At 47.0% G+C, this 16,205-nt stretch overlaps 7 protein-coding genes across 7 annotated transcripts; 4 read left to right on the forward strand and 3 right to left on the reverse strand.

Annotated features, from left to right (window-relative positions):
- Positions 1-2: 2 nt before the first annotated feature.
- On the forward strand, positions 3-1,690 carry LOC122613633 (enoyl-[acyl-carrier-protein] reductase, mitochondrial). Its single transcript, XM_043787912.1, has 2 exons — positions 3-303; positions 748-1,690. The coding sequence occupies exons 1-2, from the start codon at positions 90-92 to the stop codon at positions 1,605-1,607; spliced, it is 1,074 nt and encodes a 357-aa protein (XP_043643847.1). The 5' UTR covers positions 3-89; the 3' UTR covers positions 1,608-1,690.
- On the reverse strand, positions 1,603-3,095 carry LOC122613630 (nedd8-activating enzyme E1 catalytic subunit). The gene has a single exon (XM_043787907.1). It carries the CDS (start codon positions 3,038-3,040, stop codon positions 1,688-1,690), a length of 1,353 nt encoding a protein of 450 aa, XP_043643842.1. The 5' UTR covers positions 3,041-3,095; the 3' UTR covers positions 1,603-1,687.
- Positions 3,096-3,328: 233 nt separating this feature from the next.
- On the forward strand, positions 3,329-5,862 carry LOC122613629 (rac GTPase-activating protein 1). The gene is made up of 4 exons (XM_043787906.1): positions 3,329-3,604; positions 3,668-4,601; positions 4,667-5,454; positions 5,510-5,862. Exons 1-4 carry the CDS (start codon positions 3,526-3,528, stop codon positions 5,584-5,586), a joined length of 1,878 nt encoding a protein of 625 aa, XP_043643841.1. The 5' UTR covers positions 3,329-3,525; the 3' UTR covers positions 5,587-5,862.
- A 376-nt stretch (positions 5,863-6,238) lies between these two features.
- LOC122613635 (modular serine protease) lies at positions 6,239-7,497 on the forward strand. Its single transcript, XM_043787914.1, has 2 exons — positions 6,239-7,071; positions 7,134-7,497. The coding sequence occupies exons 1-2, from the start codon at positions 6,294-6,296 to the stop codon at positions 7,313-7,315; spliced, it is 960 nt and encodes a 319-aa protein (XP_043643849.1). The 5' UTR covers positions 6,239-6,293; the 3' UTR covers positions 7,316-7,497.
- Positions 7,498-7,636: 139 nt separating this feature from the next.
- Positions 7,637-9,108, forward strand: LOC122613646 (probable enoyl-CoA hydratase, mitochondrial). Its single transcript, XM_043787928.1, has 4 exons — positions 7,637-7,757; positions 7,833-7,951; positions 8,149-8,870; positions 8,935-9,108. Exons 2-4 carry the CDS (start codon positions 7,855-7,857, stop codon positions 8,998-9,000), a joined length of 885 nt encoding a protein of 294 aa, XP_043643863.1. The 5' UTR covers positions 7,637-7,757; positions 7,833-7,854; the 3' UTR covers positions 9,001-9,108.
- On the reverse strand, positions 9,102-12,256 carry LOC122613627. The gene is given in 2 exon segments (XM_043787900.1): positions 9,102-9,321; positions 9,324-12,256. Coding segments are annotated over 2 exon segments (2,970 nt in total). The 5' UTR covers positions 12,208-12,256; the 3' UTR covers positions 9,102-9,235.
- Positions 12,257-12,290: 34 nt separating this feature from the next.
- LOC122613626 lies at positions 12,291-15,761 on the reverse strand. The gene is made up of 3 exons (XM_043787899.1): positions 15,616-15,761; positions 12,650-15,488; positions 12,291-12,595 (listed from the first exon to the last, which is right to left on the reverse strand). Exons 1-3 carry the CDS (start codon positions 15,745-15,747, stop codon positions 12,462-12,464), a joined length of 3,105 nt encoding a protein of 1,034 aa, XP_043643834.1. The 5' UTR covers positions 15,748-15,761; the 3' UTR covers positions 12,291-12,461.
- Between the last annotated feature and the right edge of the window lie 444 nt (positions 15,762-16,205).

A 16,205-nucleotide genomic window follows, 5' to 3' on the forward strand; every position in this document is an offset into this window, starting at 1 on the left:
GGCAGCAACGCTGAAACGGTCACACTGACCTGCATAATAATTTTCGTTTTACTATTTTGATGGTCGAAAATCTAAACTATTAGTACAAAATGTTGCGCAGAGGCTTTTTATCTCGCATTAACTCAGCCCAATGGAGCCGCCAAATGTCGGTGGTGGCCAAATCCCTGAAGTACACACAGCACGGCGAGCCACAAGAGGTGCTGCAACTGGTGGAGGACCAACTTCCCGATCCCAAGGACAACCAGGTGCTGGTGAAGATTCTCGCGGCTCCCATTAACCCCGCGGACATAAACACCATCCAGGGTAAGCATATATCATAAACTAACATACATCATGCATGCAACATCACAAATATAACCAAATGCCGGTTATGCCTATTTCACTATGATACAACAGAGCTTCTAGGATAAAAAGCGTCGATCAAGAAAACTTGTATTTATGGTATCCGCATTTGTTTGGAAGTTGGTTAACAGATTTTCCTGGGCTTACCAAGAAGATTGTTTTTAAAATGCTATGAAGACTATCAGCAAATCTTTGTACTTTGAACAATGCTCACTTTTGCGGCTGTAAATTGTAATGAAGCTTAGCTCAAGCGATCCAATTATCGTATGAATCAAAGAATTTAATCTATAATCTAAATTGAAAAATAATAAATAACATTACTAAATAAATAAATAAATTACCTACTTAATAATAAAAAGCTTTATCAGAGTCACTATAATAATGATTATCCTAAATTCCGTACAGGTAAATACCCGGTGAAGCCCAAGTTCCCAGCTGTTGGCGGCAATGAGTGTGTGGCGGAGGTCATTTGCGTCGGCGACAAAGTCAAAGGCTTGGAAGCGGGACAACACGTTATTCCCCTGGCCAGTGGTCTGGGCACATGGACCACCCATGCCGTCTACAAGGAGGATCAGCTGCTGGTCGTGTCCAAAAAAGTTGGCTTGGCGGAGGCCGCCACCTCGACAGTGAATCCCACCACTGCCTACCGGATGCTTAAGGACTTTGTGCAGCTTTGTCCAGGTGACACGGTCATCCAAAACGGCGCCAACAGCGCCGTTGGCCAGGCAGTGCACCAATTGTGCCGAGCCTGGGGCATCAATAGCGTTGGCATTGTAAGGGACCGCCCCGAGATTGCCGAATTAAAGCAAATGCTTCAGTGCCTGGGAGCCACCGAGGTCCTAACCGAGGCCGAGATTCGCACCAGTGACATCTTCAAGTCGGGCAAGTTGAAGAAGCCCCGCCTGGCCTTCAACTGTGTTGGCGGGAAAAGCGCCACGGAGGTGTCGCGCCATCTAGACAATGCCGGTGTACTGGTTACCTACGGTGGAATGTCCCGTGAACCCGTCACCGTGGCGACCGGACCTCTTATTTTCAAGGACATTGCATTTAGAGGCTTCTGGATGACTCGCTGGTCCAAGGAGAACTACAGTTCACCAGAACGTTCGAAAATGTTTAAGGAGATCTTCGAGCTGATGGAGCAGGGAAAGTTCGTGGCCCCCAACCATGAGATGGTGCCCTTGGCAAACTTTAAAGACGCAGCGGCCGCTGCTTTGAGCTTCAAGGGTTTCACCGGCAAGAAGTACATACTGGACATGAGCATTTAGATGCGTAACTTGAGGCTGAGCCTGCTGTTTATTTACATGTACGAAGTGTGTATTAAAATTGTTATCTACTGTGATACATTTTAGACCATCTCCACCTCATTGGACTGGTATTTTAGCTGCAGAGTCATGGCGGATGGCGATGTCGCATCGGTGACTGTTAGCTGCTGGCCATCTTGTAGCCCCAGTTCGCCCAGGCTCTGTGTAAGATTCTTTCGGGTGGCCTCTTCAATACTCTTTACCCCGAACATGTACAAAGTCCGCCGCTTACCGTCCTTCATCACAGTCGTCAAGGCTGGGTTTTTCAGCTGGAAGCGCGGGGAATCGCACAATAGCTTTATCACATCCTCCAGCGTGGTGGTGTTGGGATCCTCAATTGGCAACGGCTGCGGTGTGTTGCTGCACGCCAAACAGGTCTCCGATTTCTCAGCCTCGTAGGTGTAGGTATAGATACCGTCCAGGTCGTTGAAGTTCAGATAGTTTGTCATGCTGTCATAGCAACTGGTGGCCAGCTTAAAGATCTCCAAAGCACAGGCAGCGGCAATGGCTGCATTGGTACTGGCCACGGCGGGTATGATGTGCTTGACAACGCCCTGCACCAAGCGATAGGTGACTCCGGTGATGTTGAACTCATTTGACCGCTCCAGAGCCCGCTCGTAGACCCAGCCAATATGCTGGGGATCGTCCCCATCTAGGGGCACTCCAAACGGATTCTGTTTCTCCCACTGTATGATCTTCACATACTCAATGCAGTGCTCCGGCAGCCTGGGAGTATTTGCTATGGTGCAAAGGGGATAGTTAACCTGCGGCGGGAACAGGTCCAGCGTGCATTCAATGCAGGCCGTGAACCCAGGCAGGATGACGCGTGCGTTGCCCTTGAAGCCCTCGGTGCCACCATCAATCATGGGCACTATGGAGCTGGTATCTATGGTGCCGTCTTCCTCATATCGCAGCATGGAAAGCAGCATGCCATTGATCCAACGCCGGGCGACGATCGAGTCAAGGCCACAGACAACAAGGTGAAACTGCTGGTAGAAGGACTCATCAAAGTCCTGGATCTTCTTGAAATGCGGTGTCACCCGACAAGTGGGCACTCGTGCGTTGATGAACCGAGCCGCGCACTCAGCCTTGGAGGCGCCAATGTCGGTGCGCCGGAACAAAAACTGGCGATTAAGATTGGACAGCTCGATTGTGTCCATGTCGATGACGTGCAGGTTGCCGAAGCCCATCAATGCCAGATCCTTTAGTAGTTCGCAGCCCAATCCGCCGGCTCCGATAATCAGAACCTGGCACTTGGTCTGCAGGAACTCCAGGTTTTCCGGCGAGGCCGCGAAGCCGTCCTTGCAGAAGGGGCCTTCGCGTTCCAGGATATTTCGCAGTCCATTGAAACGCTTGCTCTGCAGGATCAGGCCAGGATTGGGTGAGTGGACAGACATTTTTCAAACAAAATCAAGACTGTGATACGTTTGGCAACACTGTTCGGGTCAGAAGTGATTTTAGTGATGGTAGTTTATGTTGAGCACAAAATATTTATTGACAAATACTAAAGATTAAACCAGGTTACATCGAAAATGCAGATAGCTAGAATATAGAAAATGCGGGTGTTTATTTTATTAAATCCAAAAGAATTGATAACGTTTCATCTTTAACATGATCATACCGATATTTTCTTATTACATGAGGTAGTCACTGTTATTTTGAGCTACCCACGAACGGTCACACTGCGCGGATGGCGTCAATTTGAAAACAACGGAACTTGAAAAAATTCAGCGCGTCGTTTGCAGCGTGCTCCGTTTGCCACTCGTTTTTTGGGGAAATAGTACTGATTTTCAGTAGAATTCGAAGTTGAATCAAAGCATCCCGTGTGCAGGCAGTCCCTGCGAGTGAAAACCGATCCTCAGAAATACGCAGACAAGCGAAAATGGCGCTCTCCGCCTTGGCGTCCTTTGATGATCTGCGACGCTGCATGCAAGTGCTTACCGATGGAACTGCCGAGGAGGGTGAGTAAAACTGAGCACTAGCGAGGCGAATGAAGCCCTACATGATGTTTATATTTCACATAGAGTTCCTGCGGTTCCTGCGCATGTTCGAGCAGTACCACGAAAAGTGCGCGGGCTACGCTGCCGAGACGGCCAGGATCCAAAACGAGCTGGACAAGTCGCTGACCAAAATGGGCGACCTGGAGGGTAAACTGTTTCACGCACGCCGCATCATTGACATGGAGATCAAGGCGCGTCGCCAGGCGGAACACGAACGGGATGCCATGGAGAGCAAGATCATGGCTGTGGCGGACCTGCTGCGTCATGAGCGCAATCTGAATAACGAGACGCGCGACAAGCTGGCCTTTCTGCACACACTGCCCTCGTCGCGGAAGCGCAAGTCCTTGAACGCCGTGCGTGAGGACAAGTCCTATGGCGACATCAACTCGACCGGATCGTTGCTGTCCGATTTGTCCATTACTCACTCTGAGGATGACTTCCTCGATGTGCGCACATCAAAATCTTGGCGGGAGCATCGTCCCTCGCTGCCCAAGAATCAGATTCCTAGCGTCGGCAACAAGCGATCGCGATTGAGTACAGGACTCAATGGCAGTATGTCCGGTAATACCCCAACCACCGGAAAGTCGCGGCGCTCTAGCGCCGGAATCGGAGTGGAGCAACACACAGTGGACGTGGGTCAAGGCGCTGAGCGCTTTTGTGCCACTACTAAAGTCACCATACCCCAGGATGGACAGGGCGTGATTCGAGCTGAGTCGACCATTGAGTCGCTGCCCGTAATTGGCGGCAACGAGAGGATTGGCGATGGACTGTCCTCGACGCCACGGCGATCGGTTCTTAAGGAGGCCACCGCACCGCCGCTGACGCCGGTAAATGCGATGGCTCCTCACGTGATCGCTGAATCCGGAACGCCTCTGCAGCACCGTCCACTGATGAGGAACCACACCTTCAGTCAGAAGACTTTCTTGCGTGGCGACAATTGCGTCCAGTGCCAGAAACGGTAGGCTAACTAAAAGTTACGCTTATATTACGTTTTTCATTCATTAAATACTTTATAATTTTCAGCATTCGGTTTGGGGCCGTTGGCCTGAGATGTCGGGACTGCCCAGTGCGCTGTCACCTTGATTGCCGGTACTTGCTCACCGTAAGCTGTGTGCCACAAACGGGAACGCCCACAACGAAGACCATGACTGGCTATGTCTCAGACTTTGCACCATCCATTGCACCCATGATCCCGGCACTGGTTGTGCACTGCGTAAACGAGATTGAGGCCCGCGGCCTTACCGAGGTGGGCCTCTATCGATTGTCCTCCTCGGAGCGGGAGTATAAGGCCCTCAAGGAGCAGTTCTTGCGAGGCAAGGCCACTCCTCATTTGGGCAACACGGATATTTATGTGCTGTGCTGTTGCGTCAAGGATTTCCTGAGGTCCCTAACAGAGCCTCTTATTCCTACCAGCCAGTGGAAGGATTTCGCCAACGCCGTCCAGAACCCTGACACCAAAACATCCCAGGATATGCTGGTCAAGTCGGTGAAGCAGCTACCTCAAGCCAATAGGGATACGCTTGCTTTCCTCATACTGCACTTCCAGCGAATTGCCCAGTGCCCAGTCGTGCTAATGCCGATCGATAATATCTCGCTCATCTTTGGCCCCACCATTGTGGGTTACTCCACACCAGATCCCGACCAGCACGCGATCTACACGGAAGTTTTTACCCAGAAGCAGGTGATGAAGGCACTCCTTGAGCTGCCCGTTTCGTTCTGGGAGCAATATATCGTTATAGATCCGACAAGAACGCCGGCCACAGTGATCAAGCGGGTGCCAAGCAACAAAAATGACTTACTTTCGCTATATGGTAGGTTCTTTATGATTGATTCTTTGCATTATTCTAATTATTCTATTTCTTACAGCAACTCCCTTCAAAGGCGGTACCATAAAGAAGCGGAAGTTTTACGGCACACCGCCGCCATCTGCGCACAAAAAATAAAGAGACTTTCCTTATTGGAAAGCATTTGACGTGTTACTTAAGTTTACTTCAAGTATTTGCAGTTTTTTGTTTCCGGCCAGCCAACCCCGAGCTGTATTTGTACCCAACTAACCATAAGCTTTTCTTTATAATTACCACGTTCTATTATAAACTAGAGCACGTTATTCGTACTAACCTAAGTTACTCACCAGAGAAATAAAGTAAAATATGCAGTTGAAAAGCAATAAGAACAATGAACAAACATATGAATAAACAAAAAGAATATACAAGTTTTTATATCACAAAAGTTCTTTCACTTTTTCAAGAAGGTAGAAAATTTTTCAATCTGGTTAGTAAACTGAAGATGCATAGGAATCTTTCTGTTCTATAGTCTTTACGACAATTTAATGGTTTAATAATCGTAACCACAAATATGTAAAGCATTTCCGGATGTGGATGCTTTTTAGTATAGGAAAAAGGGAAATGTGAACCACAACTAATGGTAAGCTAGATACAATTTTGGAATATCCATTTGATAGGACAAACAAGATAAGCTCGGCCATTGATACATGCTAAAAATACTCACTGCCGCTGAGAAAAGCCCATGACAGCCCACACTTATGCACAGCAATCGTCATATCATCATTAAACTGGTTTGGACTGCTCCCGTAATAATACCCTTAACTGCCCCATGGAGCCGCCAGTCTGTTGATTGTAACCCATTCAGAATGTTCGAAGCGCATCGGAATCTATCCATTCAGCTGGTGATTTTTCTCTCCTTTGCAATCGCTATTTGCTCGGCGTTGCCAAACGCCACGAGCTGCGGGCATCGTTGCGGCGGAGGCGACTGTATCCAACTGGACCAGCTGTGTGATGGCGCCGCCAACTGCTTAGATGGCTCCGATGAGACGTCCGCCATGTGCGAGAAGGTCTGGTGTCCGGGATATGCGTTCCGCTGCAGCTACGGAGCGTGCATAGCCAGCACAGCGGTTTGCGATGGCGTCCAGGACTGCGTGGATGGATCGGATGAGCAGGGATGGCTGTGCCGGGCCCAGATGCAGCAGGCCAACTGCGACAACTGGGAGATGTACTGCGCCTCTGGTCAATGCATGCCCTACTCCAAGTTGTGCGATGGCGTCCGCGATTGCCGCGATGGAGATGATGAGCTGAAGTCCCTTTGCGAGGGCGTTGTCATGCCAACTACTACGATCAGTTCAACGTCAATTAATACCACGGAAAGTGGTATCAATAGCATAGCACCCACTGTTGCTAAGACACGGAAGCCACCGCAAGGAGATTCCATTCAGGAGAACGTGGACTGCGTGGTTCCCCAACTGCCAAACGTGATAGTCAGGCATTTCACACAGGCAATCCTCACTGCAGGATCTAGAGTAGCCAATGGCACCCGTATCTACTACGACTGCCCAGCGGAGCACACACTTAAAGGGGAGAGCCAGAACATTTGCCAGGACGCATTGTGGGCTAGGAAGTTTCCCTACTGTGAAAGTAAGTACATATATTTACGAATTTACTCTTCATTTATATTAATTTATTGCATTTACTTATAGCACCCCAAGCATATATTTTTAGTCTGGTGATAGTAATTTTCTGTGTCCTAATCGTGGTATTGGTGTTCCTAATTTGGCGGGTTCGTCGGGAAAATGGCACAAGAAGGCAACGTGAGGAGCACATTTGGCTGGTGGAGACCAGCAGTAATCTTCCCAGGCAAACTGGCATACCAAAGGTTTAGAGATATAAGTTTACATAGCCTTAATTGTGATCACTCACATGTTTATTAACTAAGTTCTTTCTAAAAAGTCCTGTTAATTTTTAAATCTCTGGGGTTATGTTAAGTAAATAGCGTAAATAAAAGTGCTCCTTTCTGAAGTTTTAAGCATAATTTAAAATGTATTTTAAAATTTACAGTATAACGTGAAGAGCACCTATTGTAAATATATATAAAAGATTTTAGAAACATCAAAATTATGTTTTTATGTTGTAAATTATGGTCAAGCATATAATTACAGCTGTTAACAATACGTTTCCTTTAACAGCAGTAATGCAAAAACCACTTGTTGCTGTGCCTCAAACTGTGACCGAAACAGTGACTGGAAATAATGACATTTCTGCTGGGATCACACGCGGTCACACCATCCCACGAGTGCGCCAATATTGCTCCAGTGCTTCGCAGCGTAAGTACCCCAAGTTCTAGAGTGGCTTCATGCCAGAGATACCGCATCCGATTAGATAACGAATTGCACTTGCAGCCGGCTCAGACTACCCTTGAAAATGGCCAACATTGCTAAGATCTTCGCTACCCGTGCCCAGGGCGTCCTGCAGGCAGCCGCCCGCCAGCCACAGGTGGCCACCCGCTTCAGCAGCTCCTGTAAGTATGTGGCGGATTAGGGGGGATCAAAGTCCAAGCGATTGATGCCCAGCTCCACCCTAAGCCGGAAAATCAAGATATCAAATGCCGGTTTCGGCCCGACACCTCTTGTACTTTTCCAGGCAAATAAACATTGATTGCGTAACATTCGCGTACGTATGTACGATCACCTCATTTATGATGCCATCTCTTTTCAGCCACCAACAACTGGGAATACATCAAGACCGAAGTGGCCGGCGAGAGCAAGAACGTGGCCGTGATCACCCTCAACCGCCCCAAGGCTCTGAATGCCCTCTGCAATGGCCTGATGAAGGAGCTGTCCACCGCATTGCAGCAATTCGGCAAGGATAAGACCATCTCCGCCATCGTTTTGACGGGCAGCGAGAAGGCCTTTGCCGCCGGCGCCGATATCAAGGAGATGGTGGGCAACACCTACTCGCAGTGCATCCAGGGCAACTTCTTGAACGACTGGACCGAGGTGGCCCGCACCCAGAAGCCCATCATTGCCGCCGTGAATGGCTACGCCTTGGGCGGTGGCTGTGAGCTGGCCATGATGTGCGACATCATCTATGCCGGTGACAAGGCCAAGTTTGGTCAGCCCGAGATTGCCTTGGGCACCATTCCCGGAGCCGGTGGCACCCAGCGTCTCACCCGCGTTGTTGGCAAGAGTAAGGCCATGGAGATGTGCCTCACCGGCAACATGATCGGCGCCCAGGAGGCCGAGAAGCTGGGTCTGGCCAGCAAAGTGGTGCCCGCCGACCAGTTGCTGGGCGAGGCCGTCAAGCTGGGCGAGAAGATCGGCAGCCACTCCAATCTGATTGTGCAGCTGTGCAAGGAGGCCGTTAACACCGCTTATGAGACCACTCTCCAGGAGGGCCTGAAGTTCGAGCGTCGCACCTTCCATGCCACGTTCTCCACGGTTAGTTCATGTTCTAATATCTGGTTTACACTATCTAATCTCTTTAATCTCTGACATCCAATAGGCCGACCGCAAGGAGGGAATGACCGCCTTCGCCGAGAAGCGCCCTGCCAAGTTTACCAACGAGTAAAAGGAACGCTCCACCCTAATCCCTCCCAGCCAGCTTTGCATTTATATTATCTAAAAAAAAAACTGTTGTTTATACGCAATTAAAACTTTGATCGTGATAATTTGAAAATGAACAATGTATCATAATTTGCCATTAGTATATGTGTCATGCTAGTCCGCATGTCAGGTGGTAATCCATTGCTATAAACATGGTATAGCCACTTGACAGTCGGCTTGCTTGACCGATTATCCTACTTCTAGTCGAAACAAAACAAGTGCTTGGGTGACTTCCATGGTTTTGGGGAATGACCCCTCTTGTTGCTTTCGAGTTTGAAAGGCAAACTTTTGGAAAGGTGTGCGCTGTGCAGCGTTGCCTTCTGAAAGAATACTCCATATTATGAAAATCTATACCTCCCCGCATCCTTCTCGAGTCTTGTGGGATTTTGTGCCTGGAGGCATCGGAATCATCGCAACAGCGAGCGGAGTGTCGATAATTTCGTGGCCGCGAATAGTTTTTATCCCTGTGCATGGGACAATGTTCTGTAAATCGGAAACGTTTTCTCTTTGGTTCATTCAAGCAGGGATCACTTAGTTCCGTGGTGAACTCATTGTTTCGATACGTAACCATTCCTCGACGTACGCCCGGAGTTTGTGGCTCCGTTCGCCGTGAGGTGAGTAAGTAATCCGTGCATGGTCTGCATTTCTCTACATGTCGCTTAGCCCTCTTTCGCTCCCGATGCTCCTCCCACTCCCGCTGGGCACGGGACACCAAAGGAACTTGACAGGGAGATTGCGGCCGTGGATCAGTGGTTAGACAATCACTTGATTGGTTGCTCCAATGACTGCAACTAACTGAGGAACACCTTTCATTACATAGCGAGGACTTCTTTGCCTGGGACATCTGGTAATTCCTGGCTCTTGGTGATCGTCTGGAACAGGTTGGTAGCCCAAAGGCGGAGGTGTTACTCCTTCTGTACGTACCGATTTCTGAACCCGAGGAGCGTGCAGATTTGGAATTTCGTCTTGAGTTGGCTCTTTTCTTTATTGTTTTAGACCATAACTTCGGATCTCTCGGTCCCCGTATATCCTGGATACTGGCCTGATTCCTGAAGAAGATTTTCCTGTCTGAAGAGTTTGTTTCGTTGCACATTACTCTATGGTTATCTTTTTGATGCTCCAGATCAGAAGTTTCTCTTTCCTTGGATTTACCTTCCCGGATATTTATAGACAGGGGGCTATGCCTAGGTCTTTCGCTGCCCAAATGATTGGACTTGAACTCGATTGCTTTAGATCCTGACCAGAGAAATCGCTTGGCAAATGCATGTAGCCTAGGCAGCAGGCGTGGTTTCTTTGAGAGATGTCCATCTGAATCTGTAGATAACTTTCTTGAGATGAGTCCTGGCCACCTTGGAAGTGTTTTACTTGTGGAATGATCGTCTTCCCAGTCAAGTGAACAGTCCTCCTTTGGTGCTCCTTTCCGATTTCTACCGTGTCCTAGGCCAAAAGACTGAAGTTTCTTGCCACGAGAAAAAGATAAATGATTGTGATGATCAAAAGAATCTGAGTTGGTGTTGTCAAAGAACTGGTGAACTGTGGATCTGCTGCAGGTACATATATCCTCATTTTGATCTGAATAATCCCGACTGCATATGGGTGGTTGGATGCTCCTTCGTGGCAACCCACAATGGCGCCTGCTGTCAACCTTTTTCAATCTTCGCTTCACCTGGCTCCTTACATCCGGATTCGTTGAGGACCAGTAGTAGGAGTAAGGTTTGCTGTCTGGAAACATCTGCCGCTGGCACCAATTATGTTCCGCGAGACGATGCTTCTCCGCCTTCCGAATATCCGGATCGACGGCGGACCAGAGGTAGCAATATGGTGGTGGCTTACTCCTCTTGCACTTCGGGATCGGAGCACAGCCCCTATCAATAAGTTTCTGGTTTTCGGAGCGATGAATGAAACCCCTATAGCCGAGGCTATTTCCATGACGGTTCGGCGGGATTTCAATATCGTTCTGATCATGGAGGTCGGGTCGCTGACGATGTTCCAGACCAAGTTCCTGATGATTGGAGACGGATGCATAGAAAGTGTTCTCTGAGGGCGGATCTTCCTGGACATCTGCTTGAGTCTCACTATGGTCTTCACAGTAGTTCTTCTCACTACGCCTCCTTAGTTTCTTACTTCCATTTGGGGATCCGTAGTTAGTTCCGTTAATGGCTTTGAAGAAAGGCCTATTCTCGTACTCAGTGCAGCGAGGATCTCGAATCCTTTTGGATGCTTTTTTACTGGGTGGAACACTGGATTTCGGCCACCGATTGGGCTGTTCAATGGAGCAGGGACAGCTTTTCATCTTTTCCATGGGATTCAAACTAGGTTGTGATTTCGATGCAATTGGTTTAGGGTGCTCTTGATTAGCTGCCGGTGGTTTTAAGGATGGATTGCTCGCATAAATTCTGTGCAACCTAGACTTTGGCTGGCTGTCCGTTGCCTTGAGGTTATCCTTAGCCCCATTTACATTTTTTTTCACTACATCAACTGCTTTATCTTTAGCAAAAGGCGAGAAGAGCTTTTTCCTGGGCTTTGTGTTGGTTACTGGACGATTGGAATCCGCCTGACTTAAGGGGGCCTGTGGGGGACTTTCCTTTTTCGGAGGACAAGAGCAGACCCGGTGACGAATGCAGTCCACATTGGTGCAAGGAAATTCTACAGGTGCAGCTGTGGAGATGCCAGGTCGCATGTGCCGGCTCTTACCCGCCGCATCGTACTTGTAGTAGGAGAAACTGGCCTTGCGTTGCAGGTATTTTCGCGGCAGCTTCCCCAGACCGCGCATCCTGGCATGGTGCTGCCGAAGGAGGCTGAGGAACTCGGGAGACACCCGTCGTCCTGGAAGGGCGTAAGTCGCCGCTTTATCCTTTCGACGAACGGCATGGCGAACGGGCACATGAAACCTGAAGCAGAACCTCCTTTTGCATGGCTTTCTTTCGGCTGCGGATCGTCGGGTGTCCAGATACCACTGCGCCGCCTTGTCATCCACATCGAAGTACTGCACTCCACTTCTGACCACTTTGGGAGGCCGGTTAAGATCCTGCTTGGAAGGCGGATCGCGAGGTACAGTTGAGCACCTCAGTGAATCCAGACAGTTGTGTTCACAGGTCAAGAAGTCGTAGTAGGAGGTGCAGGTATTTTGCAAGTTGAGCTTCTTTATCTTCAAAGCACTTAAAATATTCATCTCGAAAGGGGAATTTTGTTGTATTAAAACTGAAAAATTGGAAAACTAACCTAGACCTACAAAGGTAAGTAGATCGATCCACATATGTGACAGTTATTTATTAAAAACGTGTTATCATAAAATATTATAGATTTAAACATATTCCTAGAATCAAATATTAATCTAAGGACAATCAAAAGGCATACAGATCTTTGCCTCATGACTTCCCAAAGATTAATATTCGCTTCTAGGATTACAATACAGCATTTTATATATCAGCTTATCTGAGGGCAACACATCTCTTCTTCCCTTTCCCTTTTTCGTAATTCAAGATAATACGAACGAAGTTCAAATCGACGCCTTTGGGCCTTTGCTTTCTGAATAAAGCTTGATTCTCGTTGATGTTTGCCTAAAAGGAGTTCAACTATTTATTAAGATAGACCCACAAAATCGCTTAACTTACCTCTTAAAAGCAATTTGCATAGGTAGCAATCACATTTTTTCCTCTCACTTAAGCGACAAACATTAACATCTGGAGGGGGTTTCTTAATCGCTGATTGATAGGTATTCATCTGGTCCCTCCAGATTTTGTCGGAGTATAGACGTATTCTTATGGGCTTCGACATATTAACCTCGGGAGTTTTATAAACTCTTGACAGATTTACAGGGTTTTGGTGTGGTGCTAATATCCTAATCAAAGAAGGGTATTTCCTCTGCGGTTTACCCTTAACCATTGCAGGGGACCTTTTAGTCGGTTGAATCTTACTTAGCCTGACGATATTTTCCGTCACAAAATCCCGTGGTTTTTTTTTGGGTCGAAAATCCTGGCGGATGGCAACCTCCTTCATCAGTTTTTTAATCCGTGCTTGTACAGAGGACCTTTCGTTGGCGTAGAAAGTCTCTTGCACCTGTTCCCGCGTACGCACATCGCTTAGAGCCTCACTCTCACGGGTCTTGACCTCCTGGCTCGTCCTCCTCAGGGATAAGATGCTCTGGCGATCATCAAATGCACCCGAGGCGTGATAAGGCGTCTTGGCCTTGTGCTTAACCCGCTTCGACTGAGATTTGTTGTAGGGTTTCTCAGGGGTTTTCCCGGGGACTTTCTCTTCCTTTGCCACGCCGGCTATAATGTCGTTCATTGTTTTTTTTACGCCATCAAGCGGATCGTAGTCTTCTGGGAAAGAGTCGAACAAGGATTCGTCCGCATCCAAGGCCTCGACCTTATAATCCTCTTTCTTATGTTTAGGTATCAAGGATTGGGCAATGCCCGTAGTGCTGACTATCGATCCTTCAGCTTGTTGGTACTTATCCGAGGAAGTCTGACTCGGTGTCCTGCCATAGGAAGTGCTTTTCTCTCTTTTCAAGTAGGAAATTGGACACTTCGACTTCATCTGGGCTAATATTTTGCGATCTGCCATGGAACTTTTTATATAGGAACTAAATTTTTTTAGTCTAATCTTCCTACCAGGGGAAACGCGATGCTTTGAAGAACGAAAACCCAACGATAACTCACTTGATGAACTGGATTTGTATATGTTATTAAGCTGGGACATACTAATTCTTTTTTTTAGGTTTGGAGCCAACGGAACTGTAACAAAATCTTGGGAAACTTCATGTTCCTTGACCCCAGAATGTTCCCTAAAAGTTTGCAAAATTTCAGGCTTTTTTATGATCGATATTTGGTGAGAGGGCATATCGTGGGGCTTTTTCGTTATTAATACATTCTTAGATGACTGCAATGCCTCCGGTTCATCATCAAAAGGTGGCGTATACGTTACTGGCTCCTGGTCCATCCAGATCGAACTAGTTGTTTTCCCGGCATGCTTTATTTGAAAGTGGCTGGTCAAAGCCCGGTTTAGCTCTGGTATGATCTTTTCCTTGCCCCTTAGCATTGTTTGAAATGGTTTTGAATAGCTTTCGTTCGTTTTATTGCCGTTCAAATGTCTGTGGGTTTCGGAAGCAAGAAGGCCAGAACTGGACCTTACCTTATTGTTGGATGCCCACGAAAATTTGGCTCCCACACTCGCCGTTTTGCTTTTCTGATTTTTTTGGCTTATCTTACTATCCATTGTTGACGAAAGGTGAAGGCGATTAGATGATCTCAGAATTGGATGAAACTCTGAAATTTTGTTAGTTTTGCCCTTTAGCATTTTATAAAAGGTTTCTGTGTACGGAGCTGAAGTTTCAATCCGGTCTGAAGAACGTCTATGTGGACGTGGTTCAGGGAACTTTAGTTCGTGCGTGCTTCTTAGTGTCGAAAATTTCTTAGACAGCTCACCATTTACCTCCCCAAGCATAGAGCTATAAGGTTTATTCTCCAGCTTTACCTTTCGATAGATGCCCAAGGATGTGTCCAGTTGTCCTGTTCTTCTTAGATTGCTCTTGGTTACCTTTTCTTTGGAAAATTGCTTAAACAGGGATTGCTCTGAATTTTTAGAAATTGACTTCGCCTTTTTCATTTCAAGTTTCGGGGGTTCTAAGGTGTTACGATAATGATGATCTCTAGTCCTTTCCAATCGAAGGGCCCGACGAGTTTCAGTTTTGTTTAAGTAAGATTGTTGCTGAAATCTGCGTTTGTTGATGTCCAGCTTAACATTCTCGTAAATACCCAAGGATGTGTCCAGTTGCCCTGTTCTCCTTAGATTGCTCTTGGTTACCCTTTCTGTGGACAATTGCTTGAGCAGAGCTTGCTCTGAATTTTCAGAAATTGAGTTCGGCTTTTTCATTTCGCGCGTTGTTTCAACTTTCGGGGGTTCCAATGCGGTACGGTATTGATTATCTCTTTTCTTTTCCATAGAGTTCCATATAGAGTCCTGCTTTTTCGAATGCCGAGCTTGGACGTTTTCTTTAAGCTTTCTTCGATGTTCCTCGCGTCTTTTGGGTTTTTTATTAGGGGTAGTAGGTCGTTGCGCTAGCAATGTTGGTGTGGCATACTTGATGGATGTGCTGTCAGATAAGGTCAATTGAAGAGAGGGTCGGGAAAAGAGAATCTTGGGATTTTTCGAAACCAGTGGTCTTTGAGCTATTGATATCGGTGTTGCATAAGGGTGAATTCCTTGTCCAGGATGCATAGATTGACGTCCCAGCTCAGCAGGATTTCTTCTGTTTTTATGATGTTCCGGTGCAGGATCTCTTTGAGCTTCTCTTTCAGACAAAAAATATTTGTTTCCTATACTAACACAATCTTCTTCTTTTTTTAAATTTGAATTTCTTTTCTTGCTATTACAGCAAATTTCGTAGATCTCTTTATCGCTGAGTTCTCGCACCTTTGGTCCTTTATTAACTAATATATCTTGGGAGCTCTACAGTTTTTAGTTAAGTATCAGATTAGGAATTTGTCAAACATGGCTCAGTCAAAATGTGATTTTTTATAAATTCTTCCGTTTGATGCTTTCAATTTTGAATGAATTCATTACCAACGTTACGTACCTGAAATTTAGGTCGATTCCAAGCATTTTTGCTATTCAGCGCACAATAATTTCGTATCTTCTGACGAATCTCCTCGTAGGGATTTCGTTGGTAGTTGCACCAGCAGATGTTCGGCTTGTGAAACGCAGCCATTGAATGAGCTCCAAACGCAAGATGATTTCTTACAACAATGAATTTATTGTGCTTCCCCCACAATCGAAAATGCTAATTTGAATTAAAAGTCAAGGATGGTCACACTGGCTGCACTCAACAGCTTAACAGCACGCTGTAAGCGCAAGCTTAACAGAGCCTCAAGATAAGGCGCTTAGATTCTTGCAGCTCTGAGATACTTTTTATTTGGCAAGAGTCCTGCGCGCTGGCAGTCGAAATTGCGTTGAGAGCGAAGCTGGCAAAAAGTAAAAGTGAAAATCAGGCCCTTGAAATTTGTTCATCAATTATGCATTGATTGAAACACGAGCGAGTGCTGCTGTGAATTGTCTGTGTGCGCGCGTATAACGGAAAGTGAATTTGAAAAGCCAGTGGGCAAACGACACAAATATTGTGTGTAAAGATTGTCATTCCGTTCCGTAATCCATAATTGCGAGAAAATA

This window comes from Drosophila teissieri, chromosome 2R, assembly GCF_016746235.2.
Source record: "Drosophila teissieri strain GT53w chromosome 2R, Prin_Dtei_1.1, whole genome shotgun sequence".
NCBI classification, from domain to species: domain Eukaryota; kingdom Metazoa; phylum Arthropoda; class Insecta; order Diptera; family Drosophilidae; genus Drosophila; species Drosophila teissieri.